Genomic DNA, 22,645 nt, shown 5'->3' on the forward strand with positions numbered 1-22,645 from the left:
CACCAAACAGGAAATTCTACCACACACCGAAGTTTCAAAGTCCACACATGAGGCCTTGGCTCCCGCTCTCTCGTGCTTTCCCCAAGTCTGCACTTGCTGCTCCCTCAGGCTGAATGCCTCTTCCTTCCTAAACTCCTGTCTGCCCTGGGTTGGCCCCGACACAGGGCTGGTGATGCAGGCTCATGACTCTGGAGACTGAGAAAGGCAGAGAGTGAGTTCCATGACAGTTTGAGACCTTGTCTCAAGAGAAAAAGAGGGCTGGGCACAAGGGGTACAGCTAAGTGGTAGAGAGCTTCCTTAGCATGCTAAGGCCCGATGCCACAAAAAAAGGGGGGGGGGAGGCCAATCGGGCTTTCCATGGCTCTTCCTTCATGTTCTTTTGTATTTCATAATGACCTGGGGTGGCAGGAACCAACATCCTGTCATCACAGTTCTCCGGCCAGGCTCAGGGGAGCAATCGGAACACGTTCAATTAGGGCTGGTTGCCAATCAGGAAGAGTTTGCGGAGGGTCTGAGATGGATATCGGCCCAGTGTCCCATACATTTCCCAGCAGGAAGGTGAGCAACTCCCCCATCTGCCATCAAAGCCCATGACTTGTCATCTCAGGCTCCCCCACGCTGAGGATCAAAAGTCTTTTCCTGTTAAAGCCGCCCTCCCTTGTCACGTGATGGAAAGCAAACAGGACTCAATATTGCCCTTCAGAAGACGCCTTTATTGTAACATAAAATACACAATTTTGTGGCTGCTCCAATTTATACACAATACTTTTTGGTGGCTATATACTAATCTGCCTGGACACTAAAATATGTATCTGAAATACAATGTTAAAAAGAAAATTATAAAAGAGCATTTTTGTTGTAAGAGACAGCCACTTTGAATCTCCTTCCTCCCCTACAAAGCCCCACACACGCCACACCCCAAGCTGAGACCTTTCCGGACTCACCTGTGTGTCTGTGAGCAGGCAAGAGGTGGGTGGAGACCGGCCCTTGCCTGGTCTCTGTGTGTAGGAGTGGGGCAAAGGGAGAACCCAGCATGCAGACAGGGAACACAGCTTCCAGTTAAACGCCTCTCCCATCTCCAGGCACAGCCCCAGGGAAAGCCAGGGGAGCGAAGCAGCCGTGTGCAAGTCTTACTTTTTGGCACCTTCTTCTCCAACCCAACTTGAGAGTAAGCGTGGAACCTTTCAGGGGTTCTAGGCTGCTCTGCTATCCCCACGCCCTGGGGCCATGTCTAGAAGTCTAGAAGTGTGTCAAGTCCACACCCGTGTGAGGGTTACTGGGACAAACAGGCCAGGTGACAGGCGGGGGAGAGTCCCGTAGGCCTGGAGTCCTCCAAGCAGCTCCAGCTTTCTCCTGAGGGGGCAGGGAGGGGCCTCACACCTCCTCCATCCCCAGCGAGCACCTGAGGCAAGAGGCTACCACCAGGCATAGAAAAATCAGTGTACAAAACCAAGCCAAGGCAAGCAGCAGCTTTTAAAAAGTCTTCTTCCAATAAATAATGTACGACACAGGAGTATTTTCCTTAGCAGTAAAACACTGATAAATTCAGAAGTTATTTTTTGTAAAAAAAATATGTTTATTTACTTGCATGTATAAAAATAAGGTTTTGGGGTCCTCCTCTCCTGGGTGTGGCTCTGCCCTTGTTTGGAGAGGAGGCCAAGGAGGGCTTTGCAGGCCTGGGTGGTAACTGTCTCTGCTTGCCTCTCTCCCTGCCTGCCCACTGCAGCCCCTTCCTTCCTTCTGGGGACACCACAGAGGAGAGAGGAAGAAAAGCACTGCGGAGGCTTTGGTTCTGTTTCTACAGCTTACCAGGCTTCCTAGCACACCTGCTGACTGCGTTTCCCTAACTCCCAACAGCACCCAGCACCCTGGAGGGACGGCTGCCTGCTTGGCAGGCTGCCCCAGGTGCAGGTCACAGTTCCTACCATGTGACACTGAAGGGAAAAGAGGTGACCTGGGTACAGAGGACCCAGGACTCAATACCGGAAGAGAGAAATTTGATGTCAAATTAGGGTGCAAATGGGGGAAAACATAAAAAGACCCGGTTTAGAGACAAAAACACCATTGGACATTTGCAGAAAGCCATTATCAACAAGCTTCTAGAAAAGCCTTGGGTAATGCAGGTGTGGCCTTGCCACAACACAGTGGGGGAGGGTAGCACTGAGGGGCTACGCCCAGTGTCTGGAGCCAGGACTACGCACACCACCCCACGCTGGAGAGCAGGCACCTGTAAGCTCCGAGCTGGGTGACCCTCCTTCCTTTCCACTATTGATAAACATGTCCACATGAGTACACACAGAAGCTGAGAGGCGACTCTAGAAACAGAGAGATGGAGGAAGCAGAGGACAAGGAGCCAACGTTAAGATGGGTTAAGTGGTGGAAACAGCCACCACCCACCCAGAAACTGTGCCACCCTTGCCCCAACACTCTATACAGCTTCCCGGTCCATCGTCTGTGCAAAGGGGACGGGGACATGTGAGGCACTGGCTTTCTTCCTGAAGAACAGTCATCTGCATTTCAGAAGACAGGTGCAGACGATGATAGCTTGCTTGGACTATGGACTGCCTGGCAGAGGGACGAAGGCTCCCCAGAGAGGAGGTGCTTTTTCCTCTCTTTGTCCTTCTCTTACTTGAACAGTCACGTGTCAAAGTTCAGCCACCCTTAAGACACATGGCCAGGCTCCAGAGTTCAGGAACCCGCTGCCTTTTGCACAAGGTAAAAACAAGCCTGGCCCCTGCCATGGTAACTGCGGCTTAGACTGGACAGCAAGGGATGGGAAAAACACAACGTGCAAACTCACACACTCACGCACGCTCCCTTCACTGGTGCCACTATGCACAGAAATACTAAAGTCACAACTAGTATTAACACTTCACATTATGAGTATTGTTTCCAAAGAGAAGCGATTCATGGAATTAAAACATCCACGAGAAGTTCCTCCAAGAGGACGATGAAGCTGCAGGAGGCGAGGTCTGGTCATGACTGTGCGTGAGGGATCCATTGACTGTCCATGGGCCGGCCCAAGAGTTCCTCCACGCGCCGCGCCACGTCCATAGTATCTTCCAGATCAAAGTCCCCATCGGTGTCGAGGACAGGGTCGGGGCTTCAGAGGGAAAGACAGATGAAGGGGAGGACCAAAGGTTATCAGAGGTCACCTGAAACCCCATAAGCCATCAGGGGAGAGATCCGGGTTGTCCCTTCCTCCTAGGCCCTCACTGGAGAGACCCCCCCCCCATACAGTCAGAGGCCTCTGCTGGCTAGGTCTGCAGACACCCAGTACCCATCCCAGCTGCCCACTTCCGAACTCCACCCCATCCTTAAACAGAGTGGTAAATCTCCATCTTCAGAGAAGACAAGCCAAGGCATTGCTCATGGCCACTGATGCTATTAGATAGAATCTCCCCCTCCCACAGACCATGGTCTGGGCCTAGGCTGGGTCAGATCCAGAGAATCTTCAAATTCCTTTGACGCCCCCCCCGCCCCTTCCCGGCCTTAGGAAGTCCAGCCTGAGTCCAATGCCCCAGTACCTCCCCATATGCCCCCAAGAGTGTGACCTACTTCTGTGAGTACATGTTGTAGTGAGCTTGGGGGCACACTACTGGGGAGGGAGCCTGGTCCATGTAGGTAGCGCCACTCCCCGCATCTGTAGATGCATTAGCAAACCTGTAGAAGGAATCAGAACACAGTCTCAGCCACGTGGACTAGAGGAGGGGACTGAGGACATCTTTGCGTCTTTTTCAGGACATAGGAGGTTGGACCCCAGGGGCCTGGTCACGGTGCAATGGAACTCGGTTCCTTCTCAAAGGCTGAACTGGGTTTACCAGAGGGATTAGGGATGCTGGACTCAGCAGCAGAGAGTGATGGGTGCTGGGGGAAGAGGTACCAGGAGAACAGAGCTGGGCCCTGGACAACTTACTCAGGGACCACTTGCTTGATCTGCGGCTTCACGTATCCGTCCGCTGCTTTTGCTGCCGGGGAGAAGAGCAATGTAAACTGGTGTCCTCGGGGACACCTCCCTCAGGAACCCAAAGCCACCTAATCTTAACTCAGGACATGACATGGCATGTAACATTTCTGTCTGCTGGAAGGCCTGCTGGACAAATCAGTCGCCTTCCAGGTGGGTTGATGTGATCCAGAAAGATCACACCGAGAAGACAAATACTTCCATGAGCATCTAGTCAACTGCTGGTACTAAATATTTGTGAAAATAAGGTTTGTTCTTTTTTTTTTTTTCTTTCATTTGTGACAGGATCTCACAAGGCAAGGCTGGTGAGGAACTCCCCACGTAGTTGAGGCTGGCTTCAAACTCAGAGATCTGCCTGCCTCTACCTTAGGAGTTTGTGACTATGTCTGACTCTTTTTCTGAACCTAGGCCATCACTCATACTAGGCAAAAGCTCTACCACTAAGCTGTGTACCCAGCCCTAGTTTCACTCTTGGTTTTGAAACAGTGTCTCACTAAATTGAACATGATGGCTTTGAACTCACTCTCTACCCCAAGCAGGTGCTATACTTTGGGTCCTCCTGCCTCAGCCTCCCAACTGAGATTATATGCCTGGGCCTACAGGCCTGATCAAAAAAGATAAGCTTTAGAAATTCATAGTCAGGGGCTGGAGAGATAGCTCCGTGGTTAAGAGCACCGAGAGGACCAAGGTTCAATTCCCAGCACCCACATGACAGCTCACAACTGTCTGTGACTCCAGTTCTGACACCCTCACACAGACACATGCAGACAAAACACCAATGCACATGAATAAAAATAAACAAAACATCGTAGTTGGAACTGGTAAGATAGCTCTGTGGGTAAAGGCTCTTGTCACCAAGCTCAATAACCCAAGTTCCATCCCCAGGACCCACACTATAGAAGAAGAATTGTCCTGACTTCCACATTTGCACCATAGCATAGGTGTGCATCACACACACACACACACACATACACACACACACACACACACACACAGGCAAAAGGCAGATAGATTGGAAATCACCTGAGGAAATGAAACTTAAATAACAGAAAATACTTTCTATATAAATATATGAATAGAGGATTACAAATTTTCTTGTGTGTATATATATACATGTTCAAGTGTATGCATATGAATGTGCATACGTGTAAGAATGGGGGTGTGCCTGAGCATGCTGGGGACAGAGGACACCTTGGGCATCTTTCCTCAGGCACCAATCACCCACCTTTTTTTTTCTTTTAATTTTTGAGACAGGGTGTCTCTCTGGCCTGGAGCCCAGTGAGTAGGTTAGGCTGGCTGGCCAACAAGCCTCAGGGATCCACCTGTCTCTGCCTCCTCCATGCTAGGATTACAAATGTGTGTCACTCTGCTTTAAAGCGTGGGCTCCAGGTATCAAACTCACAGCATGTATCTACTGACTGAATAATCTCCTCAGCCTCAGGTAAGCCTATTTTCTCTGTAAAACTGTAACCTCAAGAGGAAACTAAGGAAGGAACACAAACTTTACAAATGGTGACTGAAGAATCTAGGTTCAGGAGCTAAGGTAAGCTGAAACCTTGGCTTGGCCACACCCCAGCCATGAGGTGAATTATTTTATTTCTCTGTGCCTCAGTTTCCTTTTATGTACAACAGGAGTAACAGTCACACCTCATAGAACTGATTCAAGGATTTAAATGAGATACTGCGGTGGTCTGAATAAGAAGGCTCCCCCCAGCCGGGTGGTGGTGGCGCACGCCTTTAATGCCAGCACTCGGGAGGCAGAGGCAGGCGGATCTCTGTGAGTTCGAGACCAGCCTGGTCTACAAGAGCTAGTTCCAGGACAGGCTCCAAAACCGCAGAGAAACCCTGTCTCGAAAAACCAAAAAAAAAAGAAGGCTCCCCCCATATATATTAGAATGTGGAAGATTAGGAGGTGTGGTGGTTTTAATAAAAATGGTCCCATAGGCTCATAGGGAGCAGACTATTAGGAGGTGTGTCCTTGTTGAGTAGGTGTGTCCCTGTAGGAGGGCTTTGAGGTCTCACGTGTTCAAGTGAGGTCCAGTGTGGCAGTCTCTTCCTGCTGCCTGAGGATCCAGATGTAGAACTCTCAGCTCTTTCTCCAGCACCATGTCTGCCTGTGGGCTGCCATGTCTCACCATGATGATAATGGACTAAACATCTGAACTGTGAGACACCCAATTAAATACTTTCCTGTATAAGAGTTGCCGTGGGCCGGGCGGTGGTGGCGCACGCCTTTAATCCCAGCACTCGGGAGGCAGAGGCAGGCGGATCTCTGTGAGTTTGAGGCCAGCCTGGTTTACAAGAGCTAGTTCCAGGACAGGAACCAAAAGCTACGGAGAAACCCTGTCTCGAAAAAAAAAAAAAAAAAGAGCTGCCGTGGTCACAGTGTCTCTTCACAGCAGTAGAAACCCTTAGACAGGAGGCGTGGGCTTTGAGGTTTCAAAATTCCATGCCAGACCCAGTCTCTCTCTGCCCGCAGATCAGGATATAGCTCCCAGCTACTGCTCTAGGTCCACGCATGCCGCTACGCTCCTGACACTGTAAGCAAGCCCCTAGTTAAATGCTTTCCTTCTTTTTGCCGTGGTCACAGTGTCTCTTCACAGCAGTAGAGCAGTGACTAAGACAGATACTATAGGAAATATGTTTAGGCACAAAGAGGCATTCAGCAAAGGCTAGCTGCTGCTACTATGTATCATTCTGAAATTATCATCATATGTGAAGGTTACTTAGAATCAGAAATACATGGAAGACTTATAAGGCAGTTTCTATTTGTCTGATTTTTGTTTTTTGAGACAAGGTTTCTTTGTGTAACTCTGGCTGTCCCGAACTGTCCCTGCAGACCAGGCTGGACTCGAACTCATGGAGATCCGTAGATCCGCCTGCCTCTGCCTCCCGAGTGCTGGGAATTAAGGCGTGCGCCACCACCGCCCATCCATCTATAAGGTATGATTTTTATACCAACCAGACTGGCAGATATGAAATGGATGGCTAATCTGTGGTTGACAAGAGGACAAGGAAGCAGATGTCTGACAGATATCTGTGGGGAAAGGGAAATTGGCCTTTTGAAGGCAGTTTTGGAAAGGCGAGTCTAAAAGCTTAAATGCATATGCCCTTTTATCTAATTCTGCTTAGAAATTTATCCTAAGGAAATAACTGAGCAAGATACTTGTGCTAGATTATTTTAGTATCAGTCATAAGTGAAAATGAAATAAATAAGAATTTTAATTAGCTACCCTTGAATACAGTACAGAATCTATGGAATGGAATCCTGTGCAATCGTGAAGATGACACAGCATGAATGAATTACTGACCTGTAACTCTTCACCCCCCCCCACCCCCTTCCCTCCTAGAGACAGGGTTTCACTGTGTAGCCCTGGCTGTCCTGGAACTCATTCTGTAGACCAGGCTGGCCTCAAACTCACAGAGATCTGCCTGGCTCCGCCTCCTGTATGCTGGGATTGAAGGGGTGCACCACCACCACCACCCAGCTCTGACCTGTAACTCCATGCATGCGAGTGTGTGTGTACGTGTGTATGAAATCAGGGCACAAAGGATCATGCATGGCTTGACCTTTCACCCTGGCCTCAGCTCCTACACCAGCTTCCTGCTTGGCTGGAAACAGCCTCCTTGGCTCTGGGGAGCTTTTCGGCCATCCCAGCTGTACTTGCTCTTTCTGCCTAGGATGTCGCTCTCTGTCTTTGCAAAGCCAGCTTCTTTTGTTCAGGTCTGTTCACATGTCGCTTCCTCAGAAGCCTCCCATGGCCAAGCTAGAGAAATGATGCTCCGCGCCCCGACACTCCTCCATCCCTTCGCTTTTGCTCTATTGCCCTTCAGGGTATCCATTGCTAAGTAAACACACAGCATTGTCGACTCACTTGCTGTTTTCTTTCTCTGACCAGGCTGCAGCCTCCACATAAGAAGCTCCCAAGTTCCCGGGGGAGAAGAGAACGCACACCTACAGAATGTTGAAGGATGCTGCCGAGCTGTCAACTTCCATTTGTGCGTGATGCCTTTCTTGCTGACAAATTTGTGTTATTTCCTACTATTTTTACAATAACATGGAATATTTTGGCCAGGAGTGGTGTTGTATAACTTTAATCTCTGGCATCCAGGAGGCAGAGGCATTGTCACTGGCAAACACTGCATAGGGTTCACATCTGCCCTGGGTATTTCTTGAATACCAGTGGGGTGTTGTTTGGGTTTCATTCAGGAAAGAGATTTGCCCATCCATGTATACACCCATGTACACATATATACACATGTATGTACACACACATACTACCAAAAACTCAAAACCAAAACTAAAGTCGGTACAAAAGCCACCGCAGATGGACACTCACCGGTGGCAGGCTCGCATGGGACTGGTGTATAGTACTTAGAATATACTTCATCCTTTGGCCGGTCAGGAAACACGTATATGAGGTAATTCAAGTCCCCCAAACGGTCAGCCAGGGACCGAATGGAGAAGTCTCTAGTGGTAAAAGGCATCAGATTCCAAAACATTCTTTCCTCTAAATCAATAAACAGAACAATCACATTCTAACCATGATTTCTGAATGCGAGATTTTAAAATCCACAGACTTAAAATTCAAGCCCCTTACTAAAATCACACCAACAGAAATATTCATGCCCAAACAGCCACAGGTATAGACGGGGATCTCTTGAAAGTCTTGGCACATATGTCACTTCCTCAGAAATCCAGAGAGCCCAGAGGGCTCAAGATCAAGTAGAGTCCTCCCGGTCTAAGAGAAATAGCTTTGGGGCTGGAGAGACAGCTTAGCAGTTAATAGAGCTTTTTCTTGCAGAGGACTGGGGTTTGACTCCCAGCACCCACATGATGGCTGACAATCATCCATAACTCCACTTCCAGGGCATCCTAAGACCTTTTTTGGCCTCTGGGAACTACACACGAGGTGGACAGGCAAACATGCAGGCAAAACACCCATATACAAAATAATAAAATAGAGAAAAGTAGCTCCTAGGGACTCCAGTCTTATTCTCTAGGAGGCACACCCACAGCCAAGAGAGCCTAGGAGCTGGTCAAGCTGGGAGACTCTTCAAACCACAAAACACAAGCTAGCAAGCTACTGTGCTTTGCCATAAGGGTCGGACTGAAGAAGGGACATTCCTGGGTGACAATGTTCGGTGGCAACACCTTACATTAATTAGGAAATCATGGAGCTATCGTATTATTACTGTTCAGATGACTGGAAGGAGCTCCAGGCTGAGTAACAATGAGGCAGACATCTCAAAAGGGAAGTGGCTGCGACTCTGCCCGCTGCCCATTCTAAGCCGTGCTTCAGCATTTCCCATAATAAGATTGCTCACAGGCCGCCTTCCGAGCAGCTGTGTCCTGGTTGTGTTAGCGATTCCTGTAATGAGGACTGACCCCAGCAAACTATGCTCTCAATAGGATGGATTAAAATCATTCTTTGACAAAAGCAGCTAACTTTGGACATAAAGCCAAAGTGTGTCGCCAAAAGGGAGAGGCACTCACGAGAGTCAAACTTCCAGGCAATGGTGATGCCTCCGATTTCAGAATCGCTGAATCTCAGCAGGAAGGTCCCATCGGGCTTGTTGATAAGCAGGTCGTGGGCTTGCTGCTTATTCACGAAACCCAAGATAGCCCTGGATCAAAGAGTCAGAGGGTAACAATGCCAGAGAGAAAACTTTTGTAGTCTAGTACTGACTAACAGATGATTGCAGCCCAAGCTACTTGGGGCACTGAGGCAGGAGGATTGCTTGAGCTCAAGACCAACCTTGACAACATATAATAAAAATAAATACGCAAAATAAGCAATACATGGGGATGCTCACCCGTCATTCCAGTGAGGCTTGAGATGTTTTTTTAACACTTCCATTACACCGTCAAACCACTGCCAGAAAGTATAATTCCGTCCTGGCAAATTCTCCTGGTTGGAGACAAAACAGTGAACAGGAAGAAAACCAGAGTGAGCATTGGAAGATCAGCTGCATGGATGACAGTGGCACTTTACAGTTTGCTGTAAAGATACTGGCCCTGTATTCTGTTGAAAGATCCTCCACACGCAGCCTGCTACGGATTGGCTTGTTCTAAATTAACGTTAAATCTAGACGCCATCTAGAAAGTATACAAGACTCAGTGGCCTTGGCGTATGTGAATCCACCCTCTGTTACACAGAACAAGAGGGCAAGGAGGGGGAACAGTAATCTCGGAAGCATAAGGCTGGACTCTGAGGACCAACTGTCAGAAGGATAGAACTGAGCTCTGAGGACCCAGTTGCCTAGAGGACAAGACTGAATCCTGGGGACCCTGCTACCAGAAGAAGAAAGCTCAACTTTGACTTGGTTTATTGCCTTTGTTCAGATTCTCTTAAAAATGTGCGTGGAAGAGGTATGGGGAAGGCAGATGTGGCTTCAACTTCCCAGACTGTCCAATCCTGGCTTGTGCTTATAGACAGGCAGCACAGGATGCTTACAGACATCTCCACTGTCAGAGGGCAAATGTCCAGACCAGCCTGCCTTTCACCAGCTGGTCTTACAGCCCTAAAGACAGACCACAGAGGAAAGGGAGAAGCAAGGGGTAAAAGTCACAGTGCTGGTACCAACCCCCCAAGAACCCTGCTACACCCCCAGCTAGATTTGGTGGACTTGCTTTGGGCCATTTCTGACGTGTGGCCTGTGACAAACACCACCAGCATCCCCTGGGAGATTCTGAGAAATGCACATTTTCCCAGGTCCACCTCAGACCTGCTATGAATCACAGCCAATACTTTAACAAGATGCAGGGTGGGCTTGAAGATCTGACCTGAATTAGATCACACGAAGCCACAGAGATGCTGACATCACACACACACACACACACACACACACACACACACACACACACTCTCCCAGTAGTTATCAGACAAGTACAGTAACCAGGTTCTGTGGGAGGCAGGGGCTTCACCACAATGGCAAAGACAGGTTACTGAGGCCTGCTTCTGATATGAGTAGCTGTGAGCACAGAACAACTCAAAAGACTCAGAAGCCACGAACTCTCTGAATTAAGGGCATCTGAAACTTTGGGGTGAGAACATATGGGGGCGGGGGGAGAAATTTAACTGAAAAATCAAAGATCCAGACACAATCACAGATTTGACGGATGCCAAAGGAAACAGATTCTCTGTCCATACCCCCTTCTAGGGGATTGCGGGTCCCCCGGAAGCCTGAGCTGGCATTCCACATCTGCTGGGACAGAGCTGGGGAAGGGGCTTGGCCAGGGCTTGCTATACCGTTTCCTTCATGGCGGAAGAAACACATTAACTGCAAGCAAGGTCCTGCTCACACCATGAAAAGGTGTGACTGTGTGAGCCCCACTGCCTGTGAACTATCCATCTGCACAGATGCTTCTATGACTCGGGGTAAAGTTTGTGAGAAGGTATGAAGAACAGGGGCCCAGGGCAGGAAAACTCCAGCAGGCCAACATGTGGAAAGATTGGAGTAAGAGTGACTGGCGGCCGGCCGCTCACCCGGTTGAACTGGGACCAGGACACGGACATGCTGTTGTAGTCATCGAGGTGGCTGTTGCTGCTGTTGAACAGTTTCTGGGCCAGGAACACCAGGTTCTCCTTGGTCAGGCCCCGGTTGCTCTGCACTTCGGCCTTGAATTTCATGTTGAGCGCTTCACACAGCTGTGGCCACAGCACCTTGTCAGGCACGGCAAATGGCACCCTGCCCTGAGAGGGCAAGAAGCCAGCATGAGAGAACAGTTGCATGACTGATTCTCCCAAGCAGCAAAAGAAAGGCAGCAATGGCTGGAAAGACTTAGAAAGATCTGTCCTGCCAAACCTGAGCACAGTCAGACTTTCGTGGGATGTCCAGTTCTGAGAGACACACAAGGTTCTGCTTTGTTGTCCTGACATACAAAACAGCTAGAGGCCCACCTCGTGTTTGGTGGGCTGGCTTGGGAGCTGCCGGCCCTGCAGTCTGACTCTGGTCCTAATGAGCATCGTCAGAACAAAGCATTGCCAAGTTGTGGCTCACGGTCTAGATTCATGGGAAGTTTAGATATTGAAAACAGTAGTGGTGGCTTATGCCTGTGATCTCAGCACCCAGGAGGGTCAGGAGCTCAAGGTCATTTTCTGCTACACAGAGTTTGAGATCAGCGTGCACTACATGAGACACCATAACGAAAAAAAAAAGAAAGAAAGAAAGAAAGAAAGAAAGAAAGAAAGAAAGAAAGAAAGAAAGAAAGCAGCAGAACAAGACTGGCTTTCTAAGTGAGCACAGAAGGAATGGGCACACACAACATACATGGCTGCAAGTGTAACTCTTGCCCTTGACACCTGCCAAGAACTCTAGCTCCAAGTGAAGCAACTTGGCATGGAAGAGTGGAAATTTTCTAGTTGGCAACTTTATTGATAAATAGGTTAGCATATGAACTTTTAATAAATTGCTTCTCATTCCAGCCAGTCAACTGGTCAACGAGTTACAAAGGTGCAATTAGGCCGGAGGAATGTGGTCTGGTGTTCACATCACACAGCACGTGACTGCAGTTATATGTTTCTAAAAAGTCAGAAGAGGGGACTCTCTCTTTCCCTTCCTCCTTTCTTCCTCTTCCTTTTTATCGTTTTTCGAGACAGGGTTTCTCTGTGGTTTTGGAGCCTGTCCTGGAACTAGTTCTTGTAGATCAGGCTGGCCTCAAACTCACAAAGATCCACCTGCCTCTGCCTCCCGAGTGCTGGGATTAAAGGTCACCACTGCCGGGCTCTACGTTCCCTTTCTGAGGGACTGGGGGTGGAGCGCACATGTGGAGGTCAGAGGTCAGCCTCAGGTGACATTCCTCATGAGATTTCTACTTTCTATTTTTTAATTCATTACTGGGGCTGGAGAGATAGCTCAAGTGATTAAGAACACTGACTGTTCTTGCAGAGGACCTGGGTTTGATTCCTAGCACCCACATGGCAGCTCACAATCATCTGTAACTCTAATTCCAGGGGATCTGATGCCTTCTTCTGGCCTCCATATAGGCACAACATGGTGCACGTATGTACACGCAGACAAAACACTCATACATATAAAATATAACAACTCAAGTCTCCAACTTACATGGCAAGCATTTTACTAAGTCATCTCCCAGTTCCCCTTTTTAATTTATTGGAAACAGGGTCTCATGCAGCCCGATCTGGTCTTGAACTTGATATTAATATATAGCTGAGGGTGACCTTCAACTTCGGATCCTTCTGACTGTGCCTCCTAAATGCTAGGATTACAGGAGTGAGTTACCATGCCCAGTTAGGGGACTGCCAATGCCTTTTTCTTTCTTTTATGTTTTTTCCTTTTTTGTCTCTGTGTGCACATGTATATGTATGTGTATGTAGGTGATCATGGAGGCAGAAGAGGGTTTCAGAGTCTCTGGAGCTGGAGTTAAAGAGGGTTGTGAGCCACTTGACATGGTACTGGAAACTGAACTCTGGTACTCTGCAAGAGCAGTAACTATTCTTAACACCTGAGCCGCCTCTCTAGCCCCTCAGTGTTCTTAGCACAGGAAAATGATATACGTTCAGGAGATGGATATGCTATTTACCCTGATTATTACACGATGTATGTGTAAATCAAAATGTAACCGTGTATGCCATAAATATGTACAGTCTTAATGTGACAATTAAGCATTAAAAAGAAATCCTTCCTCTTCCTTTCCTTTTCCTGCTTTCTGAAGAGAGGGTCTTGCTATGTATCCCAGGCAGGCCTGGAGTTCATCTATCCTCCTATCTGGGCCTCCCAGGTGCTGAGAATATAGGGATGCACCACTCCCTGGCAAATTCTTCACTTTCTTCTATGGTTGCTAAATATTCTGCAACAGAGAAGACCAATATTTGCCAAGTCCCACGGATGGGCATCTATCTATCAGCCTCCCATCCTTAGCTATGACAAACAAGGCCATACTGCTCTTGTTACATAACACATCCATAATATTTGTGCAGAATAAAATCCCAGTAGCATATATGTATTTTTTGTTTTTGTTTTTTTGAGACAGGGTTTCTCTGTAGCTTTGAAGCCTATTCTGGAACTTGCTCTATAGATCCAGGCTGGCCTCAAACTCACAGAGATCCACCTGTCCCTGCCTCCTCAGTGCTAGGATTAAAGACGTGCGCCACCACCACGTGGCAGAACATATGGATTTTATTGTGTGTAGGAGCTCCTGTGTGTGCATACACATTTATGTGGAGGCCAGAGGTTGGCATACAGTGCCTTCCTTATTTCTCTCAGAGTCTGGAGCTCAGTTATGATATGGTGAGACTATCTGGCCAGTGAGTTATAGAGAGCCTCCTGTCCCTGCCTGCCCAGAGTTGGGATTACAACCAAGAGCAGCCACACTGTTTTTTTACATAGCTTCTAGGAAACATGAACTTAGTTTTCATGCTTGTAAAACAAGCACTTTCCTTACTGAGTCATCCCTCAAATCTCTGTATTCTTTCTTTCTTTCTTTCTTTATTTTGAGACAGGGTCTCATTATGTAACCCGAATTGCCTGGGACTCATTACGTAGATCAGGCTGGCCTCTGCCTTCCAAGTGCTAAGCTGAGATTAAAGGTGTACCACCATGTCAACCTTTTTTTTTTTTTTTTTTTTGGTTTTTCGAGACAGGGTTTCTCTGTGGCTTTGGAGCCTGTCCTGGAACTAGCTCTGTAGACCAGGCTGGCTTCGAACTCCCAGAGATCCTCCTGTCTCTGCCTCCCAAGTGCTGGGATTAAAGGCACCATGTCAAGCTTTATGCACTTATTTTTAAATAGCTAGTTTTAAGATACCCTAGTCATTAGTTTAACTAGAAATGGAAAAATTCATATTATTTGGGCAAGATACCCTAACACACTGCAGGGCATGTCAAGGTTACAGAGAGCTCTGTGGACAGCAGGGACAGAAGTGAAGCAATCTAACCCAGAAGGTTTATGAAGGCACTGTGCAGCGGCCTTTTTCAAGAGTCTAAACTCTGGGTTTGCAGCACATACAGAGAAGAATCTCATAAAAACCCTGCCTTTGCAATAAAGCATGGTTCTCTAAAGACAACAGCTGGAGAGTCAAGAGTCTCGCATTATACACTGGAGAAGAACAAACTTTGATGTGGGGAATAACACCAATCCTTTATTTTATTTTTTTTTTAATTTTTATTTTTCGAGACAGGGTTTCTCTGTAGCTTTGGAGCCTGTCCTGGAACTAGCTCTTGTAGACCAGGCTGGTCTCGAACTCACAGAGATCCGCCTGCCTCTGCCTCCCGAGTGCTGGGATTAAAGGCGTGCGCCACCACCGCCCGGCAACACCAATCCTTTTATCATGCTCTGTAAATTCACTTCTACAGGAGAAATGCAATACAGATCTCTGCTCATGGAAATGTTTTGAAAATGTTCATCATGGGCTAGGGATATAGCTCAGTTGATAGAGGGCTTGCCTCGCATGCACGAAGCTCTGGGTTCTATTCCCAGTACTTCATAAAAAATGGGGTGGGGGTGTGGTTGGTGAATGCGGGTGATCCCGGCTCAGGAAGAGACAAGGTCAGGGGTTCTTTGTTGCGTAGTGAATTCAACACCAGCCTGGGATACTACATGAGACTCTGTCTCAAGAAAAAAAGAAAGGCCAGGCGGTGGTGGCGCACGCCTTTAATCCCAGCACTTGGGAGGCAGAGGCAGGCGGATCTCTGTGAGTTTGAGACCAGCCTGGTGTACAAGAGCTAGTTCCAGGACAGGCTCCAAAACCACAGAGAAACCCTGTCTCGAAAAACCAAAAAAAAAAAAAAAAAAAGAAAGGAGGGGTGAGGGAGAGAAAGAGAAGGGGAGAGGGAGGGAGACAGAGAGAACACAAATCCTTGTTAGCATGCTAGTGAAATTCTGTGTTTTGGGGGTGCTTAAGTCCACAACAATCTGTCCCTCAGACAAAGCATGTCATTATTCATGAGACCTGGGATGAATCACAGAACATGACACCTGGGAGGAGTGTTGAATGTCATCCTCACTTACCGGCAAATGACTGAGACAAGTTCCCAGCTAAAGTAAACGCTAGAAAGGGCCCAGGGGTCTCCAAACCATCCAGGCTTGCTCTGCGGATTGCTAAGCATCTCCTGTGTTACTGAGCTTAGCCTTGGGACGGCGCCATGGAGCACAATGCAGTCTGGGCTGCAGCTGCAGGTACAAGCTGCAAACTGCAGCTCCGCTGAGCCTTTCTAGGCCAAACCAGCTTCCCTTGGTCACTACAGAGGGGCTGAGCCTGAATTCAAACTCTTTGTGGACATCAAGTCCTTCCTCATTCCACATTTCCTGTTCTGTTTCCTGAGGAAAATGCCCCGCCCGCCAGACACAGAGGGAGAGAGAGAGAACCTGAAGACCCTCGGACCAAGGAATCCACTCACAGGTTCTGCAAAGGCGTTGTCCCAGAGGACAGTGGCTGTCGCATTATTGTCCTGGCTGCCGTGAACAATCACCACCACTGGGAGCGACAAGGTCTGGAAGACAGAGATTGGGCACATCATTAGTCACTTTCGCCCCGTCCTGTTCTGTCTGGTTTCATGATCAGTGCCTTCAAGTTTCAGTGATGCACTGAAGACCTGGAGTGGTTCTGGCAACAGCTGGGGCCCACGCTTCAAAGGCTAAGCGATTTAATCTATTCATCTATCTCTCTAACTAACCAGCCAGCGGACTAACTTTTCCTCTTTGGGAGAAGATCTCACTTTGTACCCTAGGCTAACCTTCAAGTCATTATATAGGCCAGCTTGGCTTCAATTCACATGCTCAGCTTTGATTTCAAACTCTTTTTTTTTTCCCTTTAGTTTTTCAAGACAGAATTTCTCTGTGTAGCTCTGGCTGTCCTGGAATTTACTCTGTAGACAAGGCTGGCCTGGAACTCACAGAGATCTGTCTGCCTCTGCCACCGCCCAGCTTGATTTTAAACTCTTGATTCTGCCTTAGCCTGCCAAAGGCTAGGATTACAAGTATGTACCACAGTACCTAGCTGGAATTGTAGGTATTTTATAGATGAAGTTTTTAGATATTCTGAATGACGGGACAACTTACTCACAGAGAAAGGGTAAGGAGATATTTCTACATACTTGCAATTCCAGCTCTGGACACTGAGGCAGGACTTTAAGCTCGAGGCAAGCCTAGGCTACACGGTAAGTTTTAGGCTAGTCTGAGCTACACAGTAAGACCATATTACAAACAAACAAACAAACAAACAAACAAAACCCAACCCACTAAACAAGCAAATATAAAACTACAACCACAAAAACTCCAACTCTAATCTTTTCTTAAATTCACACTGAGTGGTTTCCCGTGATCATTTTTCAGGCGTCTTCCTATCTATTATAGTTTGATATTGTTTGAGCCTAAAGAGAATGAGAAAATAATAGCTCTAAGGATAAGGGTCTCTCCATTTCCCACTTATCAACAATAAAAAGAAAGCTACTATGAGGTCATAATTCTTTTGGCATATAAATAAGCATGCAAAAATATGTGGTATATATAATGCACAAACACACATTACACACTACAGATATACTATATACACACATACTACACATATACACCTCATAAACACTGCATACACACACTGCACACATGGTACACACACTGTGGACCCACCCTGCAAATATGTGCGCACATTGTGAACATACACTATATGAAAACACAGTGTAGCCGGGCGGTGGTGGCGCACGCCTTTAATCCCAGCACTCGGGAGGCAGAGGCAGGCGGATCTCTGTGAGTTCGAGACCAGCCTGGTCTACAAGAGCTAGTTCCAGGACAGGCTCCAAAACCACAGAGAAACCGTCTCGGAAAAAAAAAAAAAAAAAAACCACAGTGTATAGGACACTCACTCACACACTGTACACATTGCACACTGTACATACACACACTGCAATATATATCGTGCATATGCTCTACACACTATATACACATGCACAATATATACATGTACATACAATGAATACATACATGGTATATACACATTATATAATACACATTATATAAACATGCACAATATATATATATACACACACACACTGTACACACACTATGTATACTCACATACTATACATATTTTATACACACCGCACATACACATCACACACATTTGGTCTACATGCTGTACATATGCATGCATATTGTGTACACACACTACATACAGTGCATACATACTGCACACACACTCACATACAGGCTGACAGGGAGAGAGGGCTTTACCTTGACTTGAAAGACCAGTTCATTTCCACCGACGCTAAACTGTGAGTCAAACAGGATTGTGAACTTCTCTTCTGTCACCGACTCTGCGCCACGGCGATCGGACCTCTTGATTCGTTTTAGGGACTGCAAAGAAGAAGCAGGAGATGAAGAGGCCTAAGACACCGAGGGACAGTCCACTGTGCCTCTCTCAAGTCCTCACCATGTTCCTGAAGTGGGCGCTGAGGGTGCCCGTGGCCTGGTGGTACTCCATGACGCAGCAGTTGTTCAGGATCTCTCCGCTGTAGTCACTACAAATCAGATAAAAATAAGCTGCAGACGACATAGGCCCAGAGAGCAAGCTGGAGCCGGGGAACAAAGAGGGCTGCTAGGAGCAGCTGCCAGCGGGAGGAGCGGAGCTCTTGAAACAAGGCATGGAAGTGACTCTCAGCAACAGGTCCCTATCTAATGAAACGACACCATCCATCCATCCATCCATCCATCCATCCATCCATCCATCCATCCTTCCATCCATCTATCTAATTATATAGATGATATATATAAAACACACATATAAGATTATATATATTTACACACACACACATATGTCACCTTGATATTCATTCTCAGGTACAGAAGAGCAAGAGGGAAAACAGGAATGAGACATTAAAGAGAATTTTTATCTTCCATCTCAAGGACCGAGTAGAGTACCAAGAGGGGACACTGAGGCACACTCACTTGCGGGTGTTCTCGTTCTTGAGCAGGGACTTGGCCTGCTGCTCGCTGATGATGGTCGCCTTCACCTGCGGGGGGTTCATGTGCACATTCAGCTTCCCTCCCACCAGCAGGCGCACGGTGGCTGCAAACTTGGTCTGGGTCTTCAGGACCTGAGGAGGTTGCTTCTCGATGATGAAAGTGCTGCAGGGGACACAAGGGACCAGACAGTTGAGTGGATGCTGGCTCAGGGGAGATGGCTGGGAGGCCAGCTAGGAGGGGAGGACCTTCCTGTGGGGCCTGCTAGGAGAAGGAAGACAGGCAGAGGAGGAGGGGCCTGGCCTCTGTTTCCTGGAGAACATGGGGGGTTGGAGACAGGTGTGAGGGAGGCTGGACCCCACGGTGCTCGCTGCAGTGTCCCCAATGCACACTGGGCCAGGACAGTCCCAGCAGCAGAGGAACTAGGGCCACAGTGGGTGGGGGAAGGTGGAGGAGCAGGACTGGGGCAGAGCTCCTGGGTCTCAACATGCCCACCCCCGGGAACTGCCATGTCCCTCTGAGCATGACCAGGAGGCAGCAGTCACCTGGTGACAAGGGCTGAGATGATGTCTGTGATGGTGGCATTGACCTCGGCTAGCATCTCCTCCACGGGGCCTGGGATGGGCAGCTGCTGGCAGAGGTGCTCAGCCCTGCGGATCTGCTGCCGGTTCTGCCAGATGATCTCGGCCAGCTTCTCACACCTGCAAGGAGCCCAGGACCCTCAGAGATGGTGACCTCTGCTCCAGCACAGGCCTGGGAGGAGATCACATGACACTGTTCCCCCAACAAAACTCCCCTCATCCCCCCAAGGTGTTGGCACTGGTCACCACTACCCTGCACAGGCACAGAGGCCCCAACTTGGAACCAGCGAGCTCAAGAGTAGCCCTGTCTATGCCAAGGCACCGCTGTCCCTTGCGGGAGGTGGCACGGGTCTGAGGAGCCAAGTCCATCAGGAGCCCAGACACTGATAAAGTGAGAGCTGTCCCAGACAGCGGGAACCTGCTGCTCGGGCCAACACGGACAGAAGGCAGCTGGCACCATTGCCCAAGCCCCTGCCCACCCTGGCCACCTCCCGCCCTCACCAGGACTGCAGCACGTCCAGGCTGCCCTCAGGGGGACCCCCGTTCCCGGCCAGCTGCTGTCGCCGCTTCCACTGGATCAGCTCGTCGTCCAGGATGATGGTCTGTTGCTTCCGCAGCAGCTGCAGGGTTTTCTGGTGCTTTTCAGCCAGCTCCTGCGTGAGGACACAGCGGCCTTCTGACTCCCGGGGAGCAGCCCATAGAGCCTGGCCTAGGACCCAGGGCTTGGCCCTGCCCTCTCCACCTGCTCCACCTCATGTGTACCCCAGGAAAGAGGGGATCTGTTCTCATCTTGGCTGTGCGCCCTACCTGGAGCCCTGAATCTCAGGTGACAGAGCTCCCTCCCAGGGGCAGAGGGATGCAGAATGCACTAACCACACGGTACTGCTGCAGTGTCTGTGCCTCCCGCTGCAGCCAGGCCTCCAGGGACACTTGCTTCTGCTGGAGGGCTGTCTCCCGGCTCATGCGCTCCTGGGGGTTCAGCTGGGCCAGCTGGGCAAACTGAGCTGGAGGAGGGGACAGGACACCCACCACCATCATCTCTTGTGTCTGGTGGGAAGTCTGGAGGATTTCCCATGCTCAGGGTCAGATACCCCGTGACAGTAAGTTGGTCCCCATTAACCTGGGGTGTCTCATGATGAAGGGGTTCTCTCAGAAGACAGTCTCTAGCCTCTCTGATCAGGGGTCTCTGATATAGCCTCGCCCGGGCTGGAAACAGGTGCTCGAGAGGGTAGCAAGTCTTCGGTATGCCTGCCTCTCATTCACCACACACAGGGCATCTCACAGGGCGTTGTGTTCAAGTGGCCCCGTTGTTTACCAGCTGCATGAACTTAGGCCGATTCTTTTCTCTCCTGTGCCCTCGTCCCCCATCTAGAAAGGAAGAACCCTGACAACAGCTCAAGGGGCTGCTGTGAGACTAATGCTCCCATGCCTTCGTATGTATGTTGGGGATCGAACCCAGGACTTGGCGAATGCCAGGCAAGCACTCTCCCAACTGAGCTACATCCTCACCTTTCAATAGATATGGACAGATCCCGAGACACAAGCAGGATACAGAGTCACAGGAAGAGTGTTTGTCCAGGGCCGGTTACCACTGCTCGCAACCCTTCCTTGTCCCCACTCCATGTCCAGAAAGGACCCCGAGTGCTGGCATTACTGCTTCCTCCTTTGACCCTTGAGCAGCTCAGCATCCTTCCTCGGGTCTTGCTAAGAATTTGTACACACTGACAGACCTCATTTAAGTTCCTGGTTGGCCTTTGAGAACCATGTCACACTGACCTGGTCCTTGCCCTAGGGACACACAATCTGGGACGGACAAAAGCAACATTAGACAGCTAGGGCAAGCCCACAACTATAATTTATGCTGGCCTCAGGGTACAGAACTAAAAGACGTGGTTCTTTCTCAACAACTACCATCTGGAAAGCCTGGGAGTCAGGACATAATGTCAGCATAGTGACATGCTGTGTCCTCACACAAGTCCTTAGGAAACACAGGCTATGTGCCTGGGCGTCAGGACATAATGTCAGCATAGTGACATGCTGTGTCCTCACATGTGTCCTCAGGAGACACAGGCTATGTGCCTGGCGGCATGGGGACAAAAAGTCTCCTAAGGTTCTTACTTTTCAGAATTGTTCTTAGATTTATTTTATTTTATGTGTGTGAATGTTTGGCCTACATGTATGTCTGTGTATCATGTGCATGTCTGGTGCCCACAGAGGAACTAGAGTTACAGATGGTTTTGAGACACCAAGTGAATTCTGGGAATCAAACCCTGGTCCTCTGTGAGAGCAGCAGTGCTCTTAACCACGTGAGCCATCACTCCCGCCCCCTCTGAGAGTCTGAAACACACATGCAGGCAAGGAGAAGAAAGTGTTAATGTTCCCTATGGGGTCAAGAGGGAGAGACTCCATAACTCTCAGTTTCTGCTAGCCCCAGAACAAAGGCTGGGGAACACTGTCTGTAGGGCATATGGGGCACAGGAGGGCCTGAAGAACCGCGGAGAACACTGCACGGTGGGCACCCCAAATAGAGCTCCTTCAGTGTTGGGATGGAGGTCAGGGCCACACACATGCTAGGCAAACCCTCTATTGCTGAGCTGCACTCTGAGCCCCTAAATGGGGTGATTTCGGCAAGGCTGCATTCATAAAATGCTTACCCCCCTCCAATGCATTATGCCCTCTATATGCTATTTATTAAACTGTGAATGCCTTCTTCCAAGGAAACATCTTCTACGGCCACCCCAAATTCCTGAGTATAGGAAGCCTGAGTGAGACCTCCCACTCTCCCTGTCAGGGGCCCTGTGCTCTCCCTCCTCAAACCTCACCCTTCCAGTTCTTCCGTGTGAATTGCCCCATTTCCCTCAGACACAGGCAAGGCTCAGGATGGAACCAGGTTCTCTTCTACTTCCTTAGAGCGTGCTCCTAGACTCCCTCCCATCCCCAGAGCATCGTGGACTGTGATGCGGGCCTCACCTTGGATCCGCAGACTCTCCTGATACTGGATGATGAAGTACTCTTGGGTCTGCTGCAGCTTCTTCAGCTCATTCTCCGTGTCCTGTGTGATGAGGCGCAGCTCCTCAAATGTCTGGTTGATCTGAAGATGCTTCTGGGACATGGCGTCAGCAAGACTTCCAGCTGGAGAGCTCCCCTAGGGAAAGATGGGGAGATTTAGGGTGTAAGGGAGTC

The 22,645-nt window shown here is 49.0% G+C and overlaps 1 protein-coding gene across 3 annotated transcripts in view; it reads right to left on the minus strand.

Annotated features, from left to right (window-relative positions):
• Positions 1-692: 692 nt before the first annotated feature.
• Positions 693-22,645, minus strand: part of Stat5b (signal transducer and activator of transcription 5B) — a 69,515-nt gene continuing 47,562 nt past the window's right edge. For all 3 annotated transcript variants that reach the window (XM_057774019.1, XM_057774020.1, XM_057774021.1), the window contains 15 exons: positions 22,433-22,607; positions 20,336-20,466; positions 19,964-20,115; positions 19,427-19,582; positions 18,867-19,046; positions 18,352-18,439; positions 18,153-18,275; positions 16,325-16,417; positions 11,455-11,661; positions 9,782-9,876; positions 9,462-9,592; positions 8,305-8,475; positions 3,917-3,968; positions 3,559-3,663; positions 693-3,103 (listed from right to left, as the gene is read on the minus strand). In XM_057774019.1, coding sequence (XP_057630002.1) covers positions 2,977-3,103; positions 3,559-3,663; positions 3,917-3,968; positions 8,305-8,475; positions 9,462-9,592; positions 9,782-9,876; positions 11,455-11,661; positions 16,325-16,417; positions 18,153-18,275; positions 18,352-18,439; positions 18,867-19,046; positions 19,427-19,582; positions 19,964-20,115; positions 20,336-20,466; positions 22,433-22,607 — 1,986 coding nt within the window. In that variant the 3' untranslated portion in view covers positions 693-2,976. The remainder of the gene's footprint in view (positions 3,104-3,558; positions 3,664-3,916; positions 3,969-8,304; positions 8,476-9,461; positions 9,593-9,781; positions 9,877-11,454; positions 11,662-16,324; positions 16,418-18,152; positions 18,276-18,351; positions 18,440-18,866; positions 19,047-19,426; positions 19,583-19,963; positions 20,116-20,335; positions 20,467-22,432; positions 22,608-22,645) is intronic.

Source organism: Chionomys nivalis, chromosome 7, assembly GCF_950005125.1.
Source record: "Chionomys nivalis chromosome 7, mChiNiv1.1, whole genome shotgun sequence".
Classification (NCBI taxonomy): domain Eukaryota; kingdom Metazoa; phylum Chordata; class Mammalia; order Rodentia; family Cricetidae; genus Chionomys; species Chionomys nivalis.